This window comes from Trachinotus anak, unplaced genomic scaffold (assembly GCF_046630095.1).
Source record: "Trachinotus anak isolate AG129_WGS33_773 ecotype Australia unplaced genomic scaffold, CSIRO_AGI_Tana_v1 ptg000003l, whole genome shotgun sequence".
NCBI lineage: Eukaryota > Metazoa > Chordata > Actinopteri > Carangiformes > Carangidae > Trachinotus > Trachinotus anak.
Genome location: NW_027273854.1, coordinates 11325345 through 11353191, shown reverse-complemented (window position 1 = coordinate 11353191; position 27847 = coordinate 11325345). Strand labels below are relative to the sequence as shown.

The 27847-nt window shown below is 45.4% G+C and overlaps 1 protein-coding gene across 2 annotated transcripts; it reads left to right on the top strand.

The window, feature by feature from the left end:
• Positions 1–1820: 1820 nt before the first annotated feature.
• Positions 1821–25855, top strand: glis2b (GLIS family zinc finger 2b). Of its 2 annotated transcripts, none has more exons than XM_071473628.1 (7): positions 1821–2749; positions 20793–20994; positions 21108–21238; positions 22797–22934; positions 23040–23173; positions 23274–23392; positions 23635–25855. In XM_071473628.1, exons 2-7 carry the CDS (start codon positions 20817–20819, stop codon positions 24375–24377), a joined length of 1443 nt encoding a protein of 480 aa, XP_071329729.1. In that variant the 5' UTR covers positions 1821–2749; positions 20793–20816; the 3' UTR covers positions 24378–25855. The 2 variants fall into 2 exon arrangements, with proteins under 2 accessions (XP_071329729.1, XP_071329728.1); XM_071473627.1 differs by having other exon boundaries at positions 1823–2749; positions 22779–22934.
• The last annotated feature ends 1992 nt before the right edge of the window (positions 25856–27847 follow it).

Genomic DNA, 27847 nt, shown 5'->3' with positions numbered 1-27847 from the left:
TTCCAAGACAAATTCATTAAATATAATGCAAACCTGGGCTGTTGACGTTTTATTTGGAATTAATGTGGGCCTATAATACAACATATTGCTTTACAGTACATTAAGGAATCCTGATCTCCACAGAATGAAAGTGCACTCATGAGGTGGATTATCTCCACTTTAGAAATACTGAATCAAAAGATCTCTGTGGGTTTTCCACAAAATGGAAATACAAGGCTTTGCAAATCAACTCTTACTGATGAATCAAATCTCTGAGGGCTCCTAAGTAATTAAGTCTTCTCCCAGGCTGCTTCCCGCCCTCTAGTGGTAGCATGGTGAAAAGGTGAGGAAGGGGTGGAGGAGGGAGCTGCTAAGTGCCACAGTATTGTGGTGCACAGTTTGCACCCCAGCATCACACTGTCACACTGTGGACAGAACAGGAACACAGCACAACAAAATACAATAGCTACGAGACTGATGCAACACCAGATCGTGAAGAATGGTCACTGCACCTGTGCTTGTGTGGTGTTATGCTGCCTTGAAAAATCTTGAATGCAAGTTGCGGTGGTTTGTTCTAGAGGCTGGCACCTACTGCCCACAGTGATATATCACACAGATGTGACTCACATGTTACTGTTCCACATTTTCAGCAGTTCGCTGCCTGAATTGATGTTGTGCATCAGTCACAGACACTGAAAAAGTAAAATCATGGCGTCAAACACAGGAAAACTGCGCTAGAAGAGAGAAACTTTCACCACCTGAGAGAAGCTTATAGCAATGTAGATCAGATCACACCAGACCCTTTGATGCTATTCATTACACCTCCCAACAAAAAAAAAATTAATTGTGCGAGCTAGACCAAATTGGTATTGTGTACTGAGGTGTGATGTATAGTTAGCTGAGATTTGAACTCTACACTTTGTTGCTTTTATTTAAAAAAAAAAGCTACACAATCATATTTTTATTTATATACAAGATTTTTCCTGTTCCTACTAAATTTTCTTTAAAATAAATTGCTAAATTGCTTAAGCACTACTTGAGCATTGTATAGCACTTCTTATCCACTTCAGAAATTATTTGTAAATGATTGCACTTTTTACTCAGTTGACAACTGTTTGCCTTTCAGATTAGATCAAATTACCTCATGGCATGTAAAGTTAGCTGAAACATTAAAGCATATGTAGCAATAACCCAACAATAGCCTTGTAACTGAGTAGACCTATTTTACTTTGCTTGCATTTCAGTAAAAGCTCTGATCACTCATTTGACCACCTACACCTGAACTCCCTACAGAGTGTACACATGCACCAGTATAACAGAAGCTACTGCAAAAGTGACAGGAATGCAGGCCTCTTTTTGTTGAAATATTTTTACTTCTGTTGTATTTAATATGTTTGTTTTGTCTTTACCATTGCTGTTGTTGTTGTTGTCGTAGCCCTGTGTGTTTATTGTAGCACATAGCTGCAAGTGTTGATCCGACTGTCATGATTTGTAGGGCTGAAGATACAAGTTGTTGTTATCGTTAAAAAAACAAACAAAAAAAAAAAATCCACTGGGTGTCTGAGCTCTGAATTATGTAACGCATGGTTTTGGTATGGCAGCCTGCTGAGGCAGAGCCGGTGGCCAGCGTGAGAACAGAGATGTCTACAAACTCTGGAGGAGAAAAACATTTAGCAGGGCGACGGACAGAGGGGCGTTATCCTTCGGGACGGCCTGTTGATGGTGGGGAGCTGAGGCGGGGACATGGCCATGAGGACGGAGGGAGAGGGGGCAGAGTTTGGAGAGGAGCCGGGGACTGCCCATGGTGGATGGGCGGAGCAGTAAGCATGCGCTGAGCTGGCAGACTCTGGGCTGGTCCTGACGGGCTGGCTGGGCTCCGGACGGCTGTCTGTGTGCTTCAGACGGTCGTGGGGGAGACTACCATCAACGCTCGGCGTCTCCTCGAGTGCTCTGAGGGGGGGGAAAAAAAACAAAACAAAAAAAACAACCCCAAAAAAGCTGAAGAGACACGGGGGATAACTGCGAGAAAAGAAAGCAAACAGCCCCACCTCGGCATCTGGAAAAGCACTGAAGAAGAAGGAGACGATCCTCCCCCCTATACCCCACACCCCGTCGCCAACCCGCCCTATCTACTCTACCCACCACTTCGTGCCATCCCTGTGGTCTGAACTGCACCTCCCGCCCCCCAGGAGAACCACGAGCACCCATAGGAAACCCACCCCCCCACCCCCCACACCTCCACTTGACCAGCGTTGCCATTAAGCGATGCGCTTTGCATTTAGGAAGAAAACACTTACGCGTTTTTGATGCAGAATCCAACCAGTGGTCTTCGTTTTTCCTCAGCGGGAACAGTTAAGGCTACGGATCTGGGTGTTTACACTTTTTTGACGGGTTTCCCGTGGCATGATAACATGCAGTATAGATCATCCCACGGCAACAGACAGGGCTGTCATCCCATAGACTAGTCTTTATTCACACAAGCAGCTGTCACATACGCCGCGTTTGAGCTTATGTTACATTTTTCCATGCATAGAAATAATCCTGACAATGGTCTGGGAAAGGACCGCCTCTCCAGACACCTAATAATATATTTTTAAGACGTGTCAGATCTATATTTCGTTTTTATCGAAGAGCAAGCGACAAACTGACGAGGAGTCACTTGACACCGACGCTGTTCGAGCCACAGGACTTTGCGTGCGAAGTTTGCGCCGGGAAGAGGGGGACCGAGTCGGAGATATCTCGGCTGTATCTACGGCATTTTCCCTGTAAGGTAAGGAGGGAGCAACCCCGTCTTTGCATGCCAGTCCTGTACATTTGCGGCTATTGTCATGTGTGTGTCCACGTTGGTCTTGAGTGCGCAACAATGTGAGAAATTGCTCGAGTTCAATCAGGGCAGTGACCTATTTTCAGAGACTCTCCAGCGGTTCGCCCGACATCCTGCAGCCTGGACTGCCCACACTGTCATGCTCAGGCCCGGTTGTGGCGGACGTGCCGTTTGTGCCATTTACGCAGACACCGTGTCGGCACCTAATTCGGCATGGGAGCGACCTTTTCTGCGTGTCTGCATCCTTTGTGAACGGACGTCCCCCTCTTCAACCACCCCGAGAGTGTTTTTTTTTTTTTTTTTAGAGCGGTGCTATCACAAATCCTGCCCTATATACAGGCGTACATCACATCTCAGCCAGCTGTTGTGCAAGATGCAAGCTTGCGTTGAGCTCTCTGATGTTCTGTTACAACATCTGATAAAGAGTTCAACGTCTACAGACTGCTGACAGTCATTTAAACCAGTGATGTATTGGTAAATAGAGAGGCGGGTAAACTGAGACCTCATAATCATGTACATTTTCATGTTTTTGATGTATTTTTTCCGCAACAGACTGAAGATGTTGTTATTTCATGCCACAAAGTTGTGTGTCAGAAAGTGCACAGTGCAGTTTTTGTGAGTTTATGCTCATTTGTTAACCCTTACAAGAACGGAGCAGACCATGAGTTATTAATGCTTGAAGACCTTTTTTTGTGTGTGTTTCACATACTGGATGATGGTTGAAACTGGTGCCACCTCTGCCATTTTATCATTTTTGTTTAGACCAATTCTAACTCAGCTGAGGCCAAGCATGTAATGCAGGGGGCAAGGATGAGCACAGGCAGAGAGGCCTAGATAAAGAGCTATTTTCCTCCAATTAAGCAATTCCACTGTCCCTAAGCCTAATTGTGTGCACACTGGGACTGGGTTTGGGATGGACCTTCTCCCCATTGGCTGCCTCCCATGGGCCCATTGTTCCAGAAGATGCCAGGGGAAAGAGCTGAGCCCTGCCAAGGCAGACCTAACAAGCCCTGTGCTGGAGTGGAATAAGGCCTGATCATTAAAAAGCATTAGGCCACAATGCAGATCGAGGCACACTCAGGGGGTTGCAGTTTTATTTTGGATCAGAGCAGAATGGCTGTATATTTCCAAGGTGACTGTGAGGTATAATGTGTGGATGCATGAGAGAAGCTGTCAAACAGAAAGCACACAAAGACTTGAGAAGGTCTGGCTATAGGCCCGCTCGACCTCTCTCAAAGTATGTGGGGAAGAGGAGCAGTGAAAGAGGCTGCACAGGCAGCCGAGGAGGACTTTGACTCCCTCTTCTCCCTCCCTGTTCCAGGCCTCTGCTAATTTAATCCATAACCCCTCTCTGAACTGTGAGCACAGGTGCTCCTCACATCCCCGGCCTGCTCGCTGCATTGTTTATCCAATCAGCTGATGATCGGTTCAGCCACAGGTCAACCATAACATCCATCTGACAGAAAGACAGGGGCATCTAACACCATCGGCACACTGGTTATTTAGGCGACGCCTCTCTCACGCGACACTTAGTCACTGCAGAGAAAAAGCTCGGCTCCACCATAAAGCCAGATGTCCAGTGGGGTCCAGCTGTGCATCCTTGTGGAGGCATTCCACATTCAAAGGATGTGTGTGTGTGTGTTTGTGTAGGCAGCCCTTTTTTTGCTGTACATTTTCTCATCCTGACTGCATGCTTGGCCATATGTAGATACTTGCACAGCTGCTGTGGAGCAACAGCTTGCACTCTAAGTTTTGCTCAGAGTTACAGGTTTGACACCAACTGGCTTCATCTGCTTTAATTAGTGCAGCAGTGGATATACCATAAAGTCTTTCCACCATGCCAGTCTCTGAAATCAAATCATGGGTGTGGTTGTCATCCCCCTCCGCAGTTTTCCCCTGTTTTGAGATTTCACCCCACACCGCAACTGTGTGACATCATACCCCTGAGGTCCCAAACTGTGAGGGAAAGGCAGCTGCTTTATGGTGGAAAAGGTGGACCCTAATGGCATATTCCTGCGTCAGAGAGCAACCACGAGGCATGTGGTAGAGGGATGGTGGGAACCCACACTGCACTTGTACTTAATGCCTTAAACCAGACCAATAAAAGTGTGCCTCATCTGATATAAAGAGAAGCATGTTCAGTTTGATTCTCGCATCGTGCAGTTTGCTACCACAGAGAAACTCTCATCTGATATCGGCCTGTTGTGGTGCACTAAAATATGTAGCCACTGGGAAAATAAAACTCAGAGGACTAGCACTGCTACCAGCAAGTGGGTGGAACTGAAGTGGTACAAACTACACTGGGAGAGTGTTTGAATTAATATCACAGTGGGGTTCCATAGCTGCTGGGGATTATGGTCAAGCTGAAAGGCAACGCAGCAGCAGGGGAGGGAGGATTACAGTGGTCAGTGAATGAGGCAACACGCAGCGAAAACAAGGCACCTGATGCACACTTGGATTCATCCTCACAGGGATAAGAGCCACTTTATTTTAGATTCCCATGAAAGATATGTCCTTTTACACTTGTAGGTAATTAATGCTAGTCAGATGAACAGCTTTGTGATTCATGTATTCAGGTGCTCAACGGATGAAATGCAACCATTATGAGGATATGTCATTTCTCGGACATGTTTAATGGAGCTGAAAATATCACAGGAGATGCATGATGTACCCAGAGGAAGGCATGTGGTCTTTCAGTGTAGCAAGGTGGACAGAGGATGTCGATTATAACGTGGTGTCACGGACACCACGTTATAATCGACATCCTCTGTCCGTGGTCAGTTTGAGATACAGATTTGAAAAAAAGAAAAGATGTCTTGGTGATGAGTCACAGTGTTCATGTTATTATCTTATTATGAATGATGTGAAATGAATGACCTGTTGTTACTAACTTAACGGCTTAACTTTGTAATTAATTTTGCAGTTGTTGGCAAACTTAGTTATTTTGCAGCTGATGGTGGCTGCACAGTGTAAATCATATGAGCCACAAGGCTGAAGACATCAATGTGACTGAGTAAAATCTCGGTATAAACAGAGCTGATTCAACAGCTGAACTTAAGTTAAACTCGAAAATGATAGTAAATGGCTCTCTCAACTCTCATATCATTACAGTCCGGCGCCGTACATTTTTTCCACACAATCTCTTATCGCTAATCATTGCCATGTGTGCGGCAGTGGAGGTGACACAGCCATACTTTGGAGCACTACAGCGTGATACGTCTGTGCGGGATGACAGCCAGGTTACTGGACTCGCACATCAAGAATAGACAAAGCGGATACAGAGCTTGACTCACACTAACTTGCAAACTGAAAGAGACCAGTGCATACCGCTTTGCTCCCTGGCTGGCTGGGCTCACGGACCGTGCATTTTTCTCCAGTTAAACTGTAACCACTAATCACCTCACGGCCTCACTGTTTCCTCCTAGAGCAGACCATTCCTGGATCCCCGGGGTGGTTTAAAATGGCCCCTCGGGGATATATGGTGTACCCTTTTTAAAATCACCTGTGTGGGACATCCCAGATGAGCGCAGGACTCTTGCTCTTTCTGTGTGGATCTGCCATTGTGAAGTTTAGGGGTCAGTTCCTCTTCTGCAAGTCTGCAGGCCTGCATTTCCAAAATAAACACAGACAACTCAGTGCCTCCCTCCAGCCAGTACCCCACCCTACCCCTTCTCATTCTCTTTAATGTTCCTTCTGCGCTCCCTGCTCAGTATTTCTATCGTGAGAGAATTTCAGCTCGCAGAGCCCTTCAGACAATACGCAGACCATGTCTGGGGCAGGGCACACTTGATGAGGAAAAGTCAGAGAAAGAATATAGGAGTAAAGCCAAGACATGAAAGAATAACAGCAATGTAAAGGAGCTGGCAGAGTGGGGAGAGGGTGCGAGGGTGTTTTAGAGGAAAACCTGTTTTAATTTTTTATGTAAGTTTCCACCAACATACTTAATATTTAACTAATAGGTGATAAGGAAAGTGGAGCTTGGCTGGAGCCTTTTCGATCTGTGGGAGCTCAGTTCAGGGAGCTGTGAGTTGTACAGTAATATGCTCACAGCAATGCAATTTAAGTGGAGACACAGCTGGTTTGTATTATTATTTACTTGCTTGGCCAACACCCTGGATTGTCTAGTATAACCTCAATAGCACTACAGCAGTTCAGTATGACTGAGGTATGTATGTGTGTGTTTGCTTGTTTGAAGAGAAAAGAAAGGGAGGAGTCAGGAGAAGAGGGGCTCTGCCTGTAAGTATGGGTGAGGAATAACGAGCTGGAAGGGAGAGACAGGGGAGAGGGATTGATGGTGCTTTTTTTTTTTTTTTTTTTTTTTTTTAGAAAAGGGGATGAGGGAGAGACGGGTGAGGCATTTCTGAGACTCAAATGAGGCTCTCAAGTCTGGGCCTGGGCCTGGCTCTCTGTCTGGGCATATCCAGTCCTGTCAGCTAGCTTCCAGACTTTGCCCCCTTCACCCCCTCCTCCTTCCATCCCCAACTCCCTGCGACTCCATCTCCTCCTTGCTTTAAACTCCACTTCTGTTCCCTCTCTCGCTTCGTCCCTCCCTTGCATTTTGGTCTCCCACTTTCCATGAGCCCCCAGCTTCATAAGCAACACATATATTATATAAGAGTTTCTCCATCTTATACATGCAGTAAAAGAGAGGGGGAGAAAAAAATTTGGCCTCTAAGTGTTTACCTTCTCTGTGGTGTTGTGGAGATGTTGCCAGCACTAATTTAATTCATATGCACTGTGGCTGTTTTTTCTTTCTTATGATGGAACCTTATGTAATTTGGAGATGTTTTAAGTTTGAGGTTACATTTCAAGAAATAAAGACTTATGCAGACCTCAGATGCTTCCATTAAGTGCCCTCTCTGTTTTTATTTGGTTGCTAAAATCACAGTAGCCATCTTGAATTATAACCAGTCACTATCCTAACACAGCCTTTGTCTCTCTGTCGCTGCGTCCGATTGCTTCGAAGTGTTGTTGCTCCTTGTTTGCTCAGGTTTCACTAAATGTTCTTGTCAGTCATTGTGAGCTTGGCTATTCCTTAATTGATTCTAAATGTCAGTATTGATTCAGGACGGCGGCGTGTGTAAGAGCATGAATATCGCCCTGACCTTCAACGCTAATTGAGATCCTCTCTTAGGCTCATTCTTTCCAAGGCTGCCGATACTCTGTGTGATTGCATTTGTCCACAGCACATTTATTAGCCCTCGCTCTTCGGTGTGTTTCACCAAATGAAAAGAGGAATCAGCTCCAGATCTTTTCTGATGCTTGTTTCCAACAGATCGCACAAATTGGATGTGCTAGCAAATTCAAATCAAGAGTTTAGTGCTACTCCATTTTGCAGCATTATGCTCAACTCTGTCTGTTGCCATCTCAGTCGCCCTCCATCTGTCCCTTTGCATCTGTCTCTCTGCTCTCCTTTTCTGTTTCTCTCTTGGATGGAGCCGCAAAAGATGAAAGCTGTAGGGTGGAGCCTGTCACTTAGTTAAGCACAGAACACAGAAATACAGAGGGAAAAGGAGAGAGAGGGAGATAAAGGCAAAAAAGAGAGAGAGAGAGAGGAGAGAAAAGACTGTCATATTGACCTTGTCTTATTGCCAGCCACGGTGGGAGGGGACGCGGGGGGGGGGGGTCACTCGGAGAGAACCGGCGCTCCATGTGAGGAGGGAGAACACAGGGCTGCCGTTAAATTGGCACAGCCTCATAAGGAAAAGACAACACAGGCTTTGTGTGTACATATATATGTGAGATCACTGCTGAGGGAGGCAGAAGGGTTGAAAGAGAGGTATAGGATACAGTGAAGTGGTGGTGGTGGTGGTATTGGGGGGGGGGGCAAATTTAAAGAAGCAGTATGGTCCTGCTTCTGTGTTTACTACCCAACACACACGCACACACACACATCACGTCACTTCATCTGCTAATTGCTCTCTGCTGTTTTGTATTTCTCCCTCTTCCTGTTTTCTTCTCCTTTCAAAATGCTTTGGTTTTGGAAGCTGAGCCCCTGCCCTGTCCCTCCTCTCTCCACATAAACACACTAACTCCACACATGTAGGCTCACATGCTAACAGGCCAACACTAATGGAGGCACATTCTTCCCACAGCACATCTGGCTTTATGTGCCCCCCCCCCCTCCCATTCTCAGCTGTGTCCTGTGTAGCATGTCTGGTGCATAGGTGTCACCCAGCCCTCTCCAGGGACAGGGAGTGGCCGTCTAGGAATTCTGGCGTTAAGAATTCGAAAAGTTACGACATGGCAGACATGTTCGATAGGCAACGCCGCACAACAATAAAGAGAGCTCCCACCAGCCCACCCCACGCCTTGCCCCCAGCCTGCCGGTGGCCGTGTTGCATAAAGCTGTTGTTGGGATCGTATTACCCTGGCTATTGAATAAGACGACTTGCTTCCCAGGGAGTTCACTATGCGCTGTTGGCTTATTGAGTTGCAAGCAAATGAAAGTGGCTGGGGTCAGTGTGTAAAGGGGAAAGGGGTTTGTTTCTCATGCGTGTGGTGCCATAATATCCCCATCCAGGAAATGACTGTGAGACAGGCGCACCCCTCCCATAGCTGGAGCGGTACCACAACACTCTGAACTGGTCTGAACTCCACAACACACAGCCAGCATGCACTCTGTGTGTGTGTGTGTGTGTTTGTACACGTATCCATGTCTGTATGGTAGTACACAAAGGCTGTACAGTCAGTGTGTTTATGTGTGCTTGTACTGTGTGGCCCCATACTTCTTACCCTGATCCTTGAAGCTGTCATTGGAAGGACAGACCACATTGGCCCAGCAAACTGGTGCTGAAATATAGCCTGGGTTTGCTGCTTATCGTACCACAGTTTTCCATACGCATGTCACCCCTATTAATCTGCCCTCAGCCTGCTGTTAACTGTGTGGGAGAGAAGAAGAGAGAAAGAGAGATTTCTGGACCTCCTCCCATTCCCTCCTACCCAGTGGCTTAGAACTGGTGCTGGGTTTTCACCAGTGAGGGAACACAGAATACAGACACAGCTGCTTTGTGCACTCAAAATGTGCTTGAAGCTGTGGTGGCTATTTAGTAATATTCTTTGATGCAGATTCAAGTTTTGGTGTACACACCTCTGTCTTTTGTTGTGAAATGAAATCATTTCTCTTAAGTCTTAAACTCTGACCAGGACTTTGGGGAGTGGCCAGCAGTGGCCTTTTGTTTGTGTGTGTGTGTGTGTGTGTGTGCTGAGAGAACCTGGTATTTTAAAGATTTAGACAGGTGCCAGTGCTTTGCATTCCTAACCTCACCTTGTGCTCATTTCTGCTGCCTTTAGGGGAGGTCTGCCTCTGCAAAGCTGATATACCAGGGGTGAATGTGTGTGTGTGTGTGTGTGTGTGTGTACACATGTATGAACCCCTGCCAATAACCATTGCAAGGTCTCAGCTTTAAACTTGACTTCTTTAAGTTCGTGTTGAAGTGCATTTTGTTTGATAAGATCACTCTCTCCATGCACGCATCTCGACAGTGAAAAGAGATTAGCATACCACGGCATATCCATGGTACACACACAGTGCTAACACACGTCATCTGCAATGGCCCAGCAAGGACATACAGGAAAAAAGGGATTTTTTTGTTTGGAAACGTACCTGCTCACCTCCCAGATCTGACAAAGTTACACCTCTGCAAATATCAGTAGAATTTCATACCTCAAGTCTAGCTGTGTGAGTCAGCTGGAATGACAGCATTTAGTGTGGGAGTAGCAAAGAGCCGTCACTTCCGAAACACAGACCCTGTCCAGCAACCCCAGCAAAACAGACACAGCTGGTCAGTGGGCTGATGAGAGGACAAGGAGCTGGGATGTTGTGCTGTTTGATCTTCCACATTCGCATTCATTCAAAAGATCCTTTCAGAAAAAAATAAAATCACACCTTAACACATGAACACAAAACAAAAACATGTTTACCCCAAGTTTAATCGTGAATATGTACAAACTGTAAAATAGAGCTGTTAACTTTTATCGCCGTACTTTTCCCTCTATCACCCACCACCAACTCTGACAGCCTCAGACTGTTTTTCCTCCCTCTCTCTTTGGCTGCATTTCTTCTTTTCTTCGCACCCCCCCCCCCACCTCCCTTCTTTCCTCTCCTGTTGCTTTCCTACTGAGCGTGGTGTGGTGACGCCCCTGCTTGGCTGGCAAGCTGACTCCAGACCCTGTGATTGCGCGCAGGAGTCGGAGGATTGCATCACTGCCTGTGGGGAGAGGCCACAGGAATGGACTGAAAAGAGGGGGGGGGGGGCAAAGAGAGAGAGAGACATGAGAGGGGTCGATGAAGGAGAGGAAGAGGAGAGAGTGAACAGAGCTGAGGGAGATCAGGCAAGCTCTTTGTTTATAGGGAAGTATGGCAGAGAGAAGATGAGAAAGGAGAGGTGAGGGTTGGAGGGAAACACAGTCAGTGGACTGCAGGAGGTAAAGAGGCCCACCAGAGTTAGTGGGAGGCCAAAGTGAGCCAGGGTGGGGATGTCAATCAAATAGACAAACACATACTTCTCTTCTCTTCTCTTCTCTTCTCCTCTCCTCTCCTCTCCTCTCCTCTCCTCTCCTCTCCTCTCCTCATGGATGGTGGTATAGGCCTCCTGCTGCGCTCATTGGTTCCCGCCACCCTTTGCCGGGCTATGAAACTGCTATGTTGTGAAATGCCCCACGTTATTGTAAGATTACTCACCACTCTTCAAAGCCTACAGTACTGTTGTGTGAAGAGCCTTAAGCATTAGTGTTGGGTTGGTTTACTGCTTAAACACTCTGAGTCATCGCCCCCAGGAGGATTATCTGTTTACTGCTGATTGCTGTCCTGATACTACAGTATAGATTAAAACTATTTTAGTTGATTAAAAACATTTGAAGCCTGAGCTTGAATGGTAGTAGGTGGGAGAAAAACTAACCAGTGACTAAAAACACATGTTGCTACACGTGGGCCCGCAATCACGTACTGTGTGTGTCATGTAGCAGCTACTAGGGATTGACAGTGGGTTTGGGGAAGTTTCCTAGCCTCATGCCAATGTGCAGCTTCTCGCTCCCCCTATACCTGCCTCTTCTCTTTTCATTTATTCTGTCAAAATAGTTCAGAAGATTGCTTTCATTGCAGAACTGATTTTCTAATGATATTTGCACCCCGAGGCACACTCAGTTCTCTTCTAATGAATTACAGGATGAAAAAAACTGTTTCAAGAGTTTTGCATGAAGATGTTCTCTGTGTTAGTTGTTGATACAAGTTTACAAACCGTTGTTCACAAAAAAAAAAAAGCATTTTCATACTGATTGATAATGCATGCTTCCCTTAAAAACCCACGCTTTCATCCTTTCATCCACAACCACACCAAGAGTCAAGTCAGGTCACTGTGTCGTAGGATAATCCCGGGTTTAGCAGGACATAAGGCTTACTGACACATTGTGATGTCTCAGTCAGATGGCTTTTTATAGAGCATTCGCGGCTTAATCTCACTATATGGCAGAATAAGTGGAATCTGCTGTCAGGTCTGTCTGGTTCCTAAATTCACACTAATACATTTTAGTTTTAAAATCACTTTTGCTACGTTTACTACTCCAGAGCTTTCAAGACTTTTGGAAATGTTGCTGGCTCTGTTTTAGCTTGAAAACTCTCTGATTGGGTCTTATCAGTCAAAACGTATCCTTCCCCGATTCGTCTCGCTCCTATCACATTACCATTTCACGGATGAAAACAGTGATTCCCAATGTCATGTTTTTTGCTGCCATGATCGCCTCATATTCCTGTGTTACTTTCAGTGACAGTTCCACTTCATCGTCAGTCCAAGCAAAGAAATCTCTGGTCTGACTTAATGCCACTGCTGTTCTTCGTTCATAGTATTTTCCGCAACTAAGCAACCAACTGCAGAGTAGACAGTCTGCTTCCTGTTCACACTGGCACGCACATGTACATGGACATGGACATGAATGGTCATGCGATATGCATTTTCAGGCCTGTTAGTATGGACGGTAATTATTTCTGATACGGAGCTAAGATGTTTGTCTACATGGAGATTGTTTTCATTTTAAAATGCTGTTTTAAAAAGAAAATGTATTAGTGTGGACATAGCCCTTTGTGTTGTAGTTTTGTTTGACAAATGACCTAAACAATCACTGTATTTGATTATCAAAATAGTTTCAAAATGATCAAAATTTGATAATTTCCTGTAAAATGCATCTTTTATTTTCCAGTAAATGTGAAGGTCTATAATGTCACAGTTTCCCGAAGCCTAAGGTGACCTCTTGAAATGCCTTGTTTTATCCAATAAACAGACCAAAGGAGACCCAGAAAATCAGCAAATCCTCACATTTGAGACACTTGAATCATTAAGATTGAATCTCAAGATAGATAATTTTCTGTTGGTTGTCTCATCAGTTAAACACAGTAGTGGCTTTTGGAAATGAAACTGTTCAAAAAGTACGAAGGTTTTGCATCCTAACAAAAATGTTAATGTTGAACCACAGAGAGGGAGGGCTTTAAGCGTGTGCCCGTCCTTTCTCATGTTGCAGTCCCCTTTGACAACAAACCACAAGTGCGACCCGCCCTCCTGGTACTGTGCCTCCCTCCCTGCCCTCTGCATGGAATTCCTCAGTGTCTGAACACTTTGGCTTTAGGCCATCGGTAGCTCGCTGAGAAGCTTCCTGTTGCACTCCTTCCCTCCTTCTCTCCATCTATTCCTCTCTTTTTCTTTGCTTCCTTCCTTCATTCACTCCTTTTTGCCCTGCTCCATGTGTTTTCTCAAATTTCTCCCTTTCTGTCCTCCATCTTTATCTCTTAATTTTGCACTCACAGTCTCTTTAATTCATTAGTGACATATTCCAGTTCTCTTTTTACACCTCTGAAAGAACAAGTGGCAATCTCTTGCTTATTTCACCCTGTGTTGAAGCATGTAAACGCACATGTCTCTGGACTGCAGCCGCCGTGACTCCACTCCAACAACTGTCTTTTTCCTCAATAGCCCGTCCCCAGTGGCACCATGCATGCTGCTATTACATAATCCTGAGTATGATCCTATGTGCCTTTTTGCAACAGGGGAAAGAGGAAGGGAGGGGGGGTTTAGACTGACAATTTGAGAAAACCGAGTCACTGAAACTTTTCCTTTGCTTTATTATGTCAATTAATCTCAAAGAAATGTTATGAATACCTGAAATAATTTGTCAATCAATGTGCCTTTGAAACCAGGGAGGGAAGCAACAGTAGATGACAGAAGAATGAGATGAGAGAAGAAAAATACGAGAAAAATAAACTGAAAGAGGAAGCAGGGCAGTGAACGCGAGTAAAAGACAAAAGCAAAGAACAGAGGGATAACGAGAAAGAGGGAATGAGAGGCCCAGAGGAGGAGGAGTGGAAACTGAGGTTTCCTGTCTGAGGAGGCGGCTGGCTGAGGAGGACAGAGGCAGGAAAAAAAAAAATCTCTCAGCTGTGTGTGTTGTTTGTGTGTCGAGTGATCCATCAGGGTCTGAGGGGAGGAGGGGGTACGCGGGGGCTGTGGCTCGGGTGTGGATGTGTCAGCGGAGGTGGTGTCACTCGTGTCTATTACCTCAAGAAACGTCAGCAACAACAGAAGTGGGAGTAAAGGGGAGACCATTTTTTGGGCCAGTTTTCTCGTCTCTCCTCTAAGATCATTAACCAGCATGGTAATAAGTGGTTATTAACCTGTCTCACCTTCTTCCAACTGTCTGTAGAGTTCCTTGCCAATGTGTGAAACTTGCTGCGTCACCTCCTTCTCTGACTAATCTCGCCTGACTTTGAGATGAATCCATGTAAATCTGGCTGTTAAAGAAAAACTGCAAATGGGAATTGCTTTACTTTGAAGAGAGAAAATGCTTTGATCACCTAAATCCGATTATTCACAGAGAATTGCGTGAATAAACTTGCTTGAAACGTGCCAACTTTGTTTATACCTCCTTGGCCTCAGTTGCAGATGTAGAACCCAAATGTCAGTGGTCAGAGGTCACACCACACCCTCACCTCATTCAATCACCTTTGACCCTGTCTTTTCCACCTGGAGGATGGAAAAACCAGCAGGTCTAGACATGACCCATGCTGGAGCTGTGGAGTTACCAAACCTAAGAGAAACATATTTACTAAACAGAGTTGTTTACCCGTAGTTCATGAGCTAATGATTGAATGGGCTACAAGTATATACCAATATCTCCTATAAGGTTTTAGTAACTCTATAAAAACTCTAACTCATAACAGCATATCAATCCTAGAACTTCATAGAAACCCTTAAATACTAGAGCCTGACTGATTTTTTGTTATGTATACCGACATTTGATTGAATCTTATGAAATTACATTTTTCATTTTTGAAATCAAACATATAACATGAATATTTTTTGACAGCGACCCTTTAAATTTGGTTATTAAAGAATAACCATGTACTGAGAGCTACCTTTTACAGTTGAAAAATAAACTTATCAGTGCTCTCTGGTGGATAAACTATGTCACCGAGACACTGTTCCTATATTATCATAAACATATCTCTGGCATTTCTTTACATTACATATCACACTATACATAACATTTGTCATAAACTAGTATTAATTAGTTGTTTTCTATTTCGCACTTGTGCTCAACTCTGATTGTTTGAATGGTCCTGAGGCCAGGCCAAATAACACATGATGGCTTATTGAGACCACAAACAAAGGTTTTTTACTTGTCCAATGAGTTGGTCTGAAAGCTGTTAGTTAGTACTTACAACCTCCACTATACACCTGTGAACGATTATTTATTCTCTATAAAAGGTGGAGGATACCAGATGTGTCAGCTTGAGAAAATAAGATGGAAAACGGACACTGGCCAGTTATATCACTGTGGTGAGGACTTGGCATCTGCACTCACTAATTTCCAGTATCAAATCCACACAATCCAAAGCACACCAAGTACGATCACAGAATGGTCTTTAGGAACCGCTACCTCCTGCATGTACATTTTATCTCTGCACGATTGTTCTGTGTTTTAAAGCAGCACGTTAAAGGCCTTCAGAATCACACCAATCAATGCCGTTAGTTGTTAGAAGCTGTTGTTCCCACCATGTTGTTTCTCTTTCTCTCTCCCTGTGACTTTTGTGTGTCTGTTTGCGTGTGAGAATGAAAAAAAAGGGAGCAAAGAGCCCCAGGGAGAGATGGCTTACCTCCTACAGACCACCTCCCAGGGTCACAGCAGGGGGGAGATTAAGTTACAGCCAATCTCAGAGGGGGGGAGGGGTCACACAAAACACACACACACACACACACACACAGACACACTTGCTCTCTGAAACCCTCACAGAAACCAAAATATTACAAAATACGATTTTATACCCTGGAACATAATCATCGTAAACCTCACAGTTTTGATATTCTCTGATGCTTTTTGTTGGCTCTCATTTCTGCACCGTCGGACCAAGCAGGCTGAGCTGAAACATGAGCCTCCTCAGTGCAGATTTCCTCAGATCAATCTAAAGATCAGTTGGTCAGAGCACGGTTAAGGGTCAGTGCTGATCCGTGTGAGCCTAGCCTTGGAGCACAGAGGTGCTGAAACACTAAAACACGCCTTCCTTTGACCTCATGCCCCCCTGTGCCATCTCACTCATCGACCAACTCCCACCTCTCCCACGCTGTCCAGCCTCTACCTATGTTCACCCCCAGAACACACACACACACACACCACCTCATCAAAGGGACTTGGGGCGATAATTTAGGACTCAGGTGGGGAAAGGTTATGCAGGGGAATAGGTGACAGGAAAGGCAAAAGAGGACACAAACAAGCCTCTCTCTCAGGACTGCTCTTCCTCCTCCACTTCCTCCTCACCCTCATACATCCTCACTGTGGCCCCCTTGGTCATCCCTCCTCTCCCCTCTCCCTCTCCCGTTCAGCTGCTGTAGCCTGTGTTTACTCTGCTAGAGAGAGTGGAGAGGGCCCAGAGAAGGGACAATGCAGCCTTTCAGAAAGACTGTCGACCCCACGGCTGAGCAAGGAAGTCTGCATGGGGGCCAGCCAACACCCCTTCCCCAAACTTCACAGCCACCCGCCACTTAGCTTTACACACACACACACACACACACACACACACACTTGCATATCTCGCTGGCATGCACACACAGACAACAACACACTCTCTCCTCCTCTGTATCAATCTTTCACTCAGTCACCCTTTCTCTTTGTCTCACATTTCCCACAAACCCCCTCTCAGTGACCGTGGCTGTTTGGAGGATGTAGTCGAGATCCCGGAGCTCCGGTCCAAGATCCACACACTGTGACTCACAGTCTCTGCTATTTCTGCACTAAGAAATAATCATGAGGGTGGTCTGAGGTGAAATCCAGCAATGGGGACTGATTCACCAGGGGCTGCACAGGGATGACATTAGAATGGTATAGGCTGCACTGGGTCTATTGTAGATATTTTATGACCTGCTTCAGTTTCAAGAGAATTTTGTTTGTCTTGTCTGCTTCAAAAATCAAAACCCACCACTCTTCCCCAGTACTACTTGATATATTTGATATATATATTTGACCATAACACATCTCTGCAGGAAAAGAATTTCCAGTTGCTCTTAAGATTTGTCATTTGGGAACAAATGTAATAGTAGAAGCTACAAAACCATCTTTAAATCTAATAATTTATGTAATCTAAGTGCCTAATTTATAAACGTTACTATATTACCATAAATTTAGTGATGAACAAATTCTTAAAATGTTTTTGTTTTCCCCTTTTAGTTCTAGAACAATAATGTTTCGTTGTAAATGATGGTACAATTGGTGTTAATATGTTGTATGGCTGAAACTAATAATTTGTCTTTATCAATTAATCTGGTACTGGGCATTTTTTGCTTAATGAGTGGCTTAAATGATTAATTTGTTATTAAAATTGCAGATTGATTTTCTGTCAGCTGACTAATGGATTCATCACTAATCTTTTCAGCTTCATTATGTTGAAGTGTGCAGATCAGCAGATAGATAATGTATCCTTATGAGGGAAAATGGAAACAGCTAAAATAGTTACACTCAAGGCAACTTTATTAACTTGAAATAAAAAGGAAAAAATGGATTTAATGCTAAAATAAATGACTCACTAAGATGGATAGTTTATACCGGCATGCTGCAAACTGAAGCTAGCATTTCTCTAACAACCTGCAACGAGCTTATTATTTAGGACACATTTTTATGAGGCTGGCTGCATGGGGTGGGATAGGTATGGACGCCTGCATAATAAATTGGAAAGATGAGCTATAGCGTCTGTTATGGAGGTATAGTAATGGTTTGCACGAGGAGCAGCTGTCTGAGAAGAGCTTTTGTGTGTGGAGACCCCTGTCGTGTCTCTCTGCCCATCTCACAGTGAGAGATGTAGGATCATATGATCCGAGTTGCCAAACTCATTTATATTCATATGGATCCAGCAGTCCCATAACTGTTTCTCATTGTGTTTTATAGTGTGGTTTATAACACCGACAGGAGGCCAGATTGCCATTTGTCCCTGCAGTGGATGAGAGTAGGATTTGTGGAAAGGTTAAGCTGATTCCTGGTCTCCTGATCTGCGTCTCAGGGTAAGGGCTTTTGCTCGTTTAAAGTGGATGACAGACGATTTTCTGCTACTTTAGCCAAACAATAAAGCCAAAATGCTTGGCAGCCTGTGTGGTAGGAGTTACAAGTTAGTCATATCCATCCAGTTCAGAGAATAGAGAGAGAGAGAGAGAGAGAGAAAGAAAGAGATGTGGTATTAACCACAGCTCATTCTAAATGAAGACCATATCCGCTCTGACTGATCTAAACATGTTTATTTTCACAGCTAATGACAGTGTTTGCCCACATAACAAACTGTCTACGGTAAAAATCTACTACTGGATACATTTAGCAAAATCTAGGACAATGGAGACTATGACAAAATTAGACTGTAAAACCATAGACAGATACACCCCCAAGAGCCTGTGTAAACACGAGTGGGTCTTACTGTAGCTGTTAAATGTCAAAATTATTTAAAATACACATTCATATTTTGTCGGTCTGTCTTAACTCACATGCCTGTGTGTATATTAGAGAGTTGAGCGTTGTTAAGGGTTGTTTTGAGATGTGAAAAAGAGATTTATTTGATTTTGTTACTGACTGGCTGCAGCTTATTGCAAATACTTTTTCTAATTCTCTCACTTAATTGTGTAAAAAAACCCATCTCTCGGCACAACGCATGTCTCTGTGGTGTTTTCCTGCTTGCTGTGCTTTAAATGATCGCTGACATTTCAGTGTCACTCTAAAGTCGCCACCAACGGAGACCTGTGGGTCATGTGCTTGTCAGTGATCTGTAATCGGATAAAAACCAAAGGTTATTTGTCCTAAGATGTTTCTCTATGTGCATGTGAGGAACATGAGTGCACACACACACACACACACACACACACACATATATATATAGATGTATATATGTACATATGCATCACCACAGCAAGATCTCTTTGATAAAGTCATAATGCTGCTCTGTGAGCATCTTCATACAGTATGTTCCTCTGTTTGTATCAGTACGTGTGTGTATCATCATCCTCTTATCTATGGTTGATTGAGTCTGTACACCCCCTCCCACCCCCTCTGGCTGTGCGTATGAATGTGTGTGTGAGCTGGTGGCTGTCCCTCATTGGGCTGGTGAACCTGGTGACCTCTCTGCTCCGTGCCTCCCAGACACAAGGGCTTCTCATGTGGCCCCTGGCCAGTCACTCTCAAAGCCCACCATTCACTAGCAACCGTGGCTTCTACGAGTGTGTGTCGGCATGTATGTGCGGGAGAGGGAGGAAGGGTGAATTTGTTGAAATTACAGTTTGATTCATTACTCGTGTGCGTGTGTCTGCGTGCGTGTTTCTGTAAGTATGACGGTGTGTGCATCTGTGTCTGGTGTACACGTTACATGCACACTGGGAGCTGTACTGCATGAACTCGAGCAGAAATATAGGACATACTGCAACTGTGTGTGTGTTTAGACGGAAAATGCTTTGAGGAGATTTGTGTGTGAGCCTGGTGAGAAGGAGCAGTGAACCCTAACACATTGGGTTGAATGAAAAGCTTGGCTATAAACCAGCAGTACTGTACTAGCACCGCCTGTATATGTGAATCAGGAAATTTTGGATGAAAAAGAATAGACTCAGCATTTATTTACGTTAGAGTTGAAAAGATCTGGCTTGAAGATTCCGTACTTGAAAACATTTTTTTTTTTTCAGGAGGTTTTGTTGTATGATACCTCAAGTGTGATTTAAACTCACGATTAAAAAATTCCTTAAACTAACATGGTTCATCTCGGTTTGTGGTTGTGTATTTATTTGTTAAATTCTTTACATAGTCCAACATGGTGATGCTGGGCCAGTCTGGTGGCTGAGGAACTCAAAATGACAGCTAGATGAACCGTCCTGCCCACAACCCTCAGGCTGGGTCCAGAGGTCAGTGTGTTTAGAGGAGGGAGGAGGTGGACGGAGCGGGTGCAGCTGGAGTTGAAGGCCTGGGGGGGTTGCTGGTGGGTCTTAAAGGTCCATGGTGTCTGAAGGTGCACACTGTGGGGGTTGGGGGTGGGCAGGGGCAGCGGGTGATGTGACAGGGTGCAAGGGCCAGTGACTGGCCGAGGGGTAGGGTGAAGCAGGGCTCACTGAGGGTGACCATCTGGATTGGATTGTAGACATTCCTCAGGAAGAGTGTGTGAGTAAAGGTCAGTGTGGAAAAAGAGGAGGGGGTCACTCAGATCTCTACGTGTGTGCGCATGTTTATTTTTCTTTGGCTTACACAGTGTTTCAGTTTACAATTGTGGTCAGTTTACCATTGTGTTCGAGTATTTCTTGCCCAGTGGGACTGTGGAATGTGAAAAACCTTCAGCAATATTTCCTGTGGGAAATATTACAGGTGGGAGAATCTGTCTCCTGCAGATTGCAGAATACAGCATTTTATTGTATCTGTGTTTATGTGAAAAACGAGTTATCCTACATTTGCCCCACTTGGCCTGGCTCTAACTCTCAGTTATTGGCTGTTTGTACAGGTGGGAGGTCGGCGGGTTGTGGTCATGCTGTCTCTGGACGAGCCCCTGGACCTAAAGCTCCCTCGACGGGCCAGTGGGTGGGACAGAGGGGCGCGCTCGCCCCTCCTCTCCCCGCTACACCCCAAGCGGGCCCGCCAGCTCCGCATGGCAGACGATGGCACTGCAGTCATAGAGCCAGCCTCGCCCACTTCTCCGCACACAGGTAGGTCACCTTGTAATGAAAACGCAATCGAGACTCAGAGCAGTGTCCTATAATCAGATCCCCCAGGTGAGAGGTCATCTTACCAGGTGTATGTGCTTTGTGTGTTATGCCAGGTGTGCAGGTGGTCCCTCACGATCGAACAGACACCCCCACGCCCCCTGCAGTGGACCTGAGCATGTCTCCCTCCTCCCGCCACACCCCCAGCTCTCCAGAAATGACCAATGGCAACTACATCCCCTCAGGGGTGAGTATGATGGAGCTCAGAGACACCAGCACAAGTGGTTACCTTAGCTTCTACCAGCTTCTATTTAACCCAACAACACCTCTATCATTTCCCCTTGTTTTCTCATACGTCCTCTTCTTTCACCTCTGAGTGATAGAAGAAAATAAACACAGTCTTTCAGCGCAGAGTGGCAAACACTTTCCTGTCTTCAGTGGAGAGTGACTCAGCCTGGTGGGGTGAACAAATCAAGAACAACTTCAGGTTGTGTCATACTCTCCATCAGGCTGTGCAAGGGGTGGGAGGCCTGTGTGTGTGTGTGTGCGTGAGAGAGAGAGAGGGTGTTAGCTCTTATCAAACACCTCTTGTGTCCCCAACAAGTGCCTCTGTCTGTGCAACTTGCACCCAGTGGCCCCACTGGCATGACGTGTGTATGTGTGTGTGTGTGTGTACATGTATAATCGGATTTAAGACAAGGTACGGCCATGCAGACCTCACGCTGCCTAATTCAATTCCCTCCCAATTGAATTGAGACGCATTGGCTGGGACCATTGAGCCCACATTGCGTCCTAGATGGCCCCCCCGACCCCACCACTACACGCACTCTACACTTCACTTCTCCCCCGTGGACACAGATAGGACGCTTTCTCTCTCTCATATACACAATTAAGTGCTTCTTATAGAGGAACAGCTGTACACACTCACACTCACATGTTCTCTCCCCTACAGCATCTCACAAAGCAGCTCACATAGTTCTGCATGCAGAGGCAGAGCTCAGTGCAGGGAATTGGCCTAATTTTACGAAATTTGTCACATACACATTTCTGACATAGCTGAAGACGATGAGACAGCCGCGGGATTGTGATCCATTTGCACCCTTTTTCTCTCCCTCTCTCTCTGCTTCCCTGCTCTCACACGACAGCTTGGACTTATGTGTCCCTTATTCTAAATTCAACATTTCATCCAGACTCCTCTCTGTTTTCTGCTGGGTTAACACTGTGTGTGTGTGTTTGTGTCTGTGTGCGTGTGCGTGTCTCTGAGCCAGTGCATTAGCTCTTTGAGCCCTAGCTGAGATTCAGCGAATCTTACAGCTCCCATGCTGAGCTCAGGGATGTAGGGAGGTTTTGTAGTGCACAGTGGGTGGTTACAAGAGAGGGAGTAGAGTCAATTTTTGAAGGAAAGATGAAGATCAGCAGTTCTGTACTCCATTGACAGTTGTCTCTGCACCACTGAGTATTTTCTCAAGCGAAGTCATCAGGACCTTTCTGTCTTTCTCTCTCCTTCTTTGTACACCATTTGCTTTAAAGCTGTAAGCATCTATTTTGTCACCTGTAAAGTGATTTCACAGCATCAGAGCTACAAAGACAGTACTACCTTGGTCATGTTGTTTTGATGTTTTGTTGTCTTTGTGAGGCCTTGTAAAGTACCCGTACATTTCATTTTCAGGCGTTTCAGTCACACATTACAGGAAAACGTGAACTAAATTGCATTCCTTTTTCTTAATGGTGCAACAGACCGATGAATCTCATTTGGTCCTTTTCCTCTTTATCTTTTTGTTCATTAGAATTCTCACATCTCACAGGCCTTTCAGTTTTTTGTGCCAATCGGAGCTGGGGCGGGACTTCACCTGCCATCCTCCATGTTCATTGGCCAAACGAGCGACACGAGGGCCTCTCCTGACCTGTCAGCAGATGAACAGCTGGCCTGCCGCTGGAGGAAGGTAAGAATGTAAAGGAAACCTGTGGAAGCCAAACTGGGGTTGGATATATAAAATAGCTTTATCATCACAATGAACTTGAAATGTTGAATGTTTTCCCTCCTTCAGTGCCATCTGCTCTTTGACTCCCTGCAAGACCTGGTAGACCATGTCAACGACTTCCATGTGAAGCCTGAGAAGGACTCTGGGTACTGCTGCCACTGGGAGGGCTGTGCTCGCAAAGGCAGAGGATTCAATGCAAGGTGAGGAAATCATACAATTGGGTGATTTACAAAGTGTACAAATGAGGGGAGGAATTCAAGAGGAAGATGATATAATGGACTCATTTTTGTGTGGCTGCAGGTACAAGATGCTCATCCACATCCGCACTCACACTAATGAGAAGCCCCACCGCTGTCCCACCTGCAACAAGAGCTTCTCACGTTTGGAGAACCTTAAGATACACAACCGCTCTCACACAGGTGAGTGGCAGTCAGTTACAAAACACAAAAATCTGGACTGCATGCATTCAGTTGTTGTAGGATCAAGTAAAAAAAACAAAAATGTCTAATTGTAGTTAGACATGGTTAACTTGAAAATTAAGGCTTATTTAGAGCTTGAAATCTTTAAGGAGTTGGGGGATCATGATAGATATGACATGAGATGCCTAATTTATTTTTTATTCATTCTGGACAAAACATTGGAATCATCTTTCCCCCTGCAGGTGAAAAACCCTACATTTGTCCTTATGAGGGTTGCAACAAGCGTTACTCCAATTCCAGCGACCGCTTCAAACACACGCGCACGCACTATGTGGACAAGCCCTACTACTGCAAGATGGTGGGCTGCTTGAAGCGCTACACAGATCCCAGCTCTCTCCGCAAGCACATCAAAGCCCATGGCCATTTTGTGGCTCAGGAGCAGGGCTCCCCAGGTGGGGTGGGCTCCCTGCTGAAGGGGAGTCAGAGTGGAGGGCTTGCAAGTGGAGGGGGGAAGGATTCAGAGCTGTCCTATGTGAGTGGAGCCCACATTATCATCCCAGGGGCAGCGGCCGCACTTCTGGGAGGCCATGCTCTGCAGGGCATGAGTGGTGCCTTGCCCCTGTCTCCCCTCAGTCCTCGGCCCCTGGACCTCAGCTCACTGGGTTGCCCCAACTCACCTCCAGTCAGCCTGGGCGGCACACCCATCCTGTCCTTCAACGGCTCCCCACTGGGCCTGGCCAAGTCCCATCTGCTCTCCCCGGCGTTCTCCTCCTCAGCCCTGGGCCTGCCAATGGTGCCCATGCTGGGGGCTGCGTCTGAGCGTAGGGCCCAGAGCCAGCAGGCCAAGAAGGGCCAGGGGGAGGAGGCTGAGAACGAGGTGACTGGGGGCGTCCTGAACCTCTCCACAGGAGGGTCTCATGATCCCCTGTCCTGGGTGGTCATCCCTCCAGGCACCGTGGTGCTCAAGCCAGCTGTGGTCAACTGATACATACACACGTACACACACATACACACACATACACACACACATTCCAGAAGAGCTCAGGGGGTTGGGATGGGAGGGTGAACGCCATAGTGAGGGTACAGGCGGTCAAAGGTGATAGGGATTGACTCGCACAATCAAATCCAGGCAATGCATTTCAGAGAGAGGTGGAGAAGGACGAAACTATAGTGAAACCTATCAAAGCTTCAGTCAAGTAAACAATAGATAACACTACACCTCACAAGAATTGAGAATACAACGCAAGCCTCTTTTATCGTTGGGAAACCAAGGGGCCCAAGAACTCTTTTCAGGAACATGTATGGTTTGGCTCCTCGTTGCTTATTTTATACTCTATTCATTCCTGTTTGCTGGTTCTGTGGACAGGGACCATGAACGTGACAGTCTTAGTGCTCTGTGTTCTCACAAAAGTCCTGATTCATTAATAAGTATTTATATGACTGTACTTCATTGACAGTGTGCCTCCAGCTTAGCAGTGAGATAGATACAGCATGAATCTGAATGACGCACTCACAGTTGGGCAAACTTGCACATAATAAGAAGATTCTCCACAGCTGATGTTAAAGTTATGACCTATTTTTCACAGGCTGCTGTGATTAATATGATTCAGACAAGCTTGCCATACCAAAGCAAGTGAACGTAAACTGTCTTGGATTTGTGCAGGAGAAGGCGACGTCTACTGCCTCAGCTCTGAGACAGTTCAATTAAACACAGCACTTAATAGTGTCAACTGGTAATAGTATTGAAACCTCAAAACTGCTGCTAACTTCTAAGCTTCCCCAGTGTAACATTAACTGGGAGAGAGCACTTTTGACAATCTGTCCCCAGACTGGGGAGGGTGACCAACATAGACCAGCCTAGTCCACCAGAATGTGTGCCAGGCGTGCAGACTAGGGGCTTTTAGGGCACAGAGTGATCTGAGGACTTAACAGACAAATGGTGTTACATCACCTGGCAGTCACCAATCATTACATCGTCTACTACACAAGTGAAATTCAAGTACTGGTGTGTCTGGCTCCCCCCTCTGGTCGGACACGATACACAACATCCTGCTTGCCATTTACAGAACTAGCACTGTTTTGCTCCTGGATTGTCCAGCTGCTTTCCCGTAATTGAATCAACACGGCCAGTTTGTGTATGAAAGGGCCACTGTGGTGATAAACACTAGTGTCTTGTATTTTTAAAAAGTGACCCGACCCAAAACCAGCTGTGAAAAGCAGGTGGTCGTCCAATCGAAGCCCAGCTTAGCCTTGTTGGTTAAAGTTTTGACCCAAGTTCAACATCTCTCATGCTGTGCCAAAAATACCCGGAGAGGCTAAAGTGGGATGTACGTATTGTGCCACAGAGGGGGGTGTGATGCACTCAATGCCACATACAGCTGGACTGACTAGGAAGCCACACTATTGCATACTGCCTCATTTTACTCTGTCCAAAGGGGCAAAAAAAAAGAAAAGAAAAAAAAAGACTCATTTGACTTCTGGGAAAACTTTTCTCATGGTTCGATTAAGCAGTCAACAAGCACTTACCACAAACTATATTCCTTACATGTTTTATGAAATGTTACTGCTAAGTCATGGTTCTTTAAAAACTAGTTTGCTCTTATTCCATTTTGCTGTGGGGTCCTTCCAGGCTTGTGCCGCTTAGTGCTAATGCATGTATGATGTTGACTGCTGTCTCCACAGAGGAGAGGTAGGGGAGGATGAGAAGATCATCACAACACAAGGAACATTCCCTCAAGAGACTGACACACTCAGCCCTCCTCTCCCCATATTCTTAAGTTGGTGGTCTTATTTTTCCATCACCCAGTCTTAGAACATCATTAGACATCAGTTATTGCTGTTTTGTATTTTTGTCATTATTTTTTGCTGTTGTTCAGACGAGACATTTTTTTCTGATGTTGATGTTGCTTTTTGTGTTCTGCGATGGCTGCTCTGCAATCAGCTTTCTGCTGTTGAGGTCGAGTCTTTTTAGGGGATGAAGAGAGGGAGAGGTTTGGGTGGCCCTCCACTGGGCGGTGGTTCCCAAGCTCGGGGTCCTAAGATCAATCTGAGTGGTGACAAAATGATTACATTTTTTTGTTTTGTTTTTTGTGTTTTTGTTTTGTCTGTTGGTTGTTCCATCACTTTGGTCCAGATTCCAGTAAAGGTTTGCCATGAAATTTTTGTAGACTTTTATGGAGCTCAGAGGATGAACCCTAATGACTATGGTGATCCCCTAACTTCGTAGTGTCACCTTGAGGTTGATATTCTTGGTGTTAAATGTCTCGACAACTACTGATTAAATGTGGTGCAGACATTCTCGCCCCCCTCAGGTCTATTTGCAATAACCTTAGTGATCCCTTAACTTCTCATCTAGCACCAACACCAGGTCAAACTTTTAATTTGTCCAATGCCTTGGATTATGATGAAATAACTGCAAAACTAATGACATTCCAACAACAGCCTCAGCTGTACTTTGCTTACTTTTGCTATTTAGCAATTCTTGATATGTGAATACACTAAACTAAGATGGTGAACCATGTAAAATTACCTGCCAGACATTAGTATGTTACATTATCACCGTTAGCATGCTGATGTTAGCATTTCGCTCAAAACACAGCTGGACTCATGTACAGGTGCAAGCATGGCTGTAAACACTTGGTCCTGTTTCTTGTGAAATATTGAATCACCAGGTCAAAGCTGCAAAACCCTAAAAACTGAAACAATGTGGGAAGAAGAAGTCACTGTTTGGTTGAACTGCTCACAACAAGTATGAACTTAAGCCATGAACTGTGGAGTCAAAAATTCAGATGATAATGCTTTATTTTAAGAGGTCACAGTCCTAAAAGGTTGGATACCACTGCTTTAGGGAGGACGTGCAGTGGACCAAAGGACATTGCACTCCTTAATGACAATCACATTGGTGTGGATAATCCAGATGGGATATGGGCCTAAAATATTTCTTTATCCTCACACCAAATTATCTCGGATTTGCAAACTCATCTTGCCTGCTACCTGACTTTTAATTTCCAGTCAGATAAAGGGAAAGCACAGAGAAACAGCATTTGACTGTGAAATGGCGGGCAGCACTGGGAGAGCGTGAGAGTCAAGAGAGAACGGATTGGCTGAATGAATAAATGAATGGACAGGGGATAGGGAGAGATGAGGGGGAAGGCTGTGTGCCAGCAGAGGAAAAGAGGCAGAAGATAGCTGTGCTGTGCAGCCGCCCTCCATCTGGCCACCTACTCAGCAAACGGCCCTCTCGGCTCTGAAGTCACTGGCTGTGCTTTGCCCAATGTGGCAGCCACTCACAAGCACCAGCCTGCAGAAAACTAGGCCACTGAACTCTGTCTGCCCTCTGGGTTTTTTTTTTTTTTTTTTTTACAAAGATAAAACCCAAAAGGCTCAGCTCCCCCACCTCCTGGTCACAAAGCTTTTTACCAGAGATGGGGGGGGCAGGCCAACTAACAAGCTGCA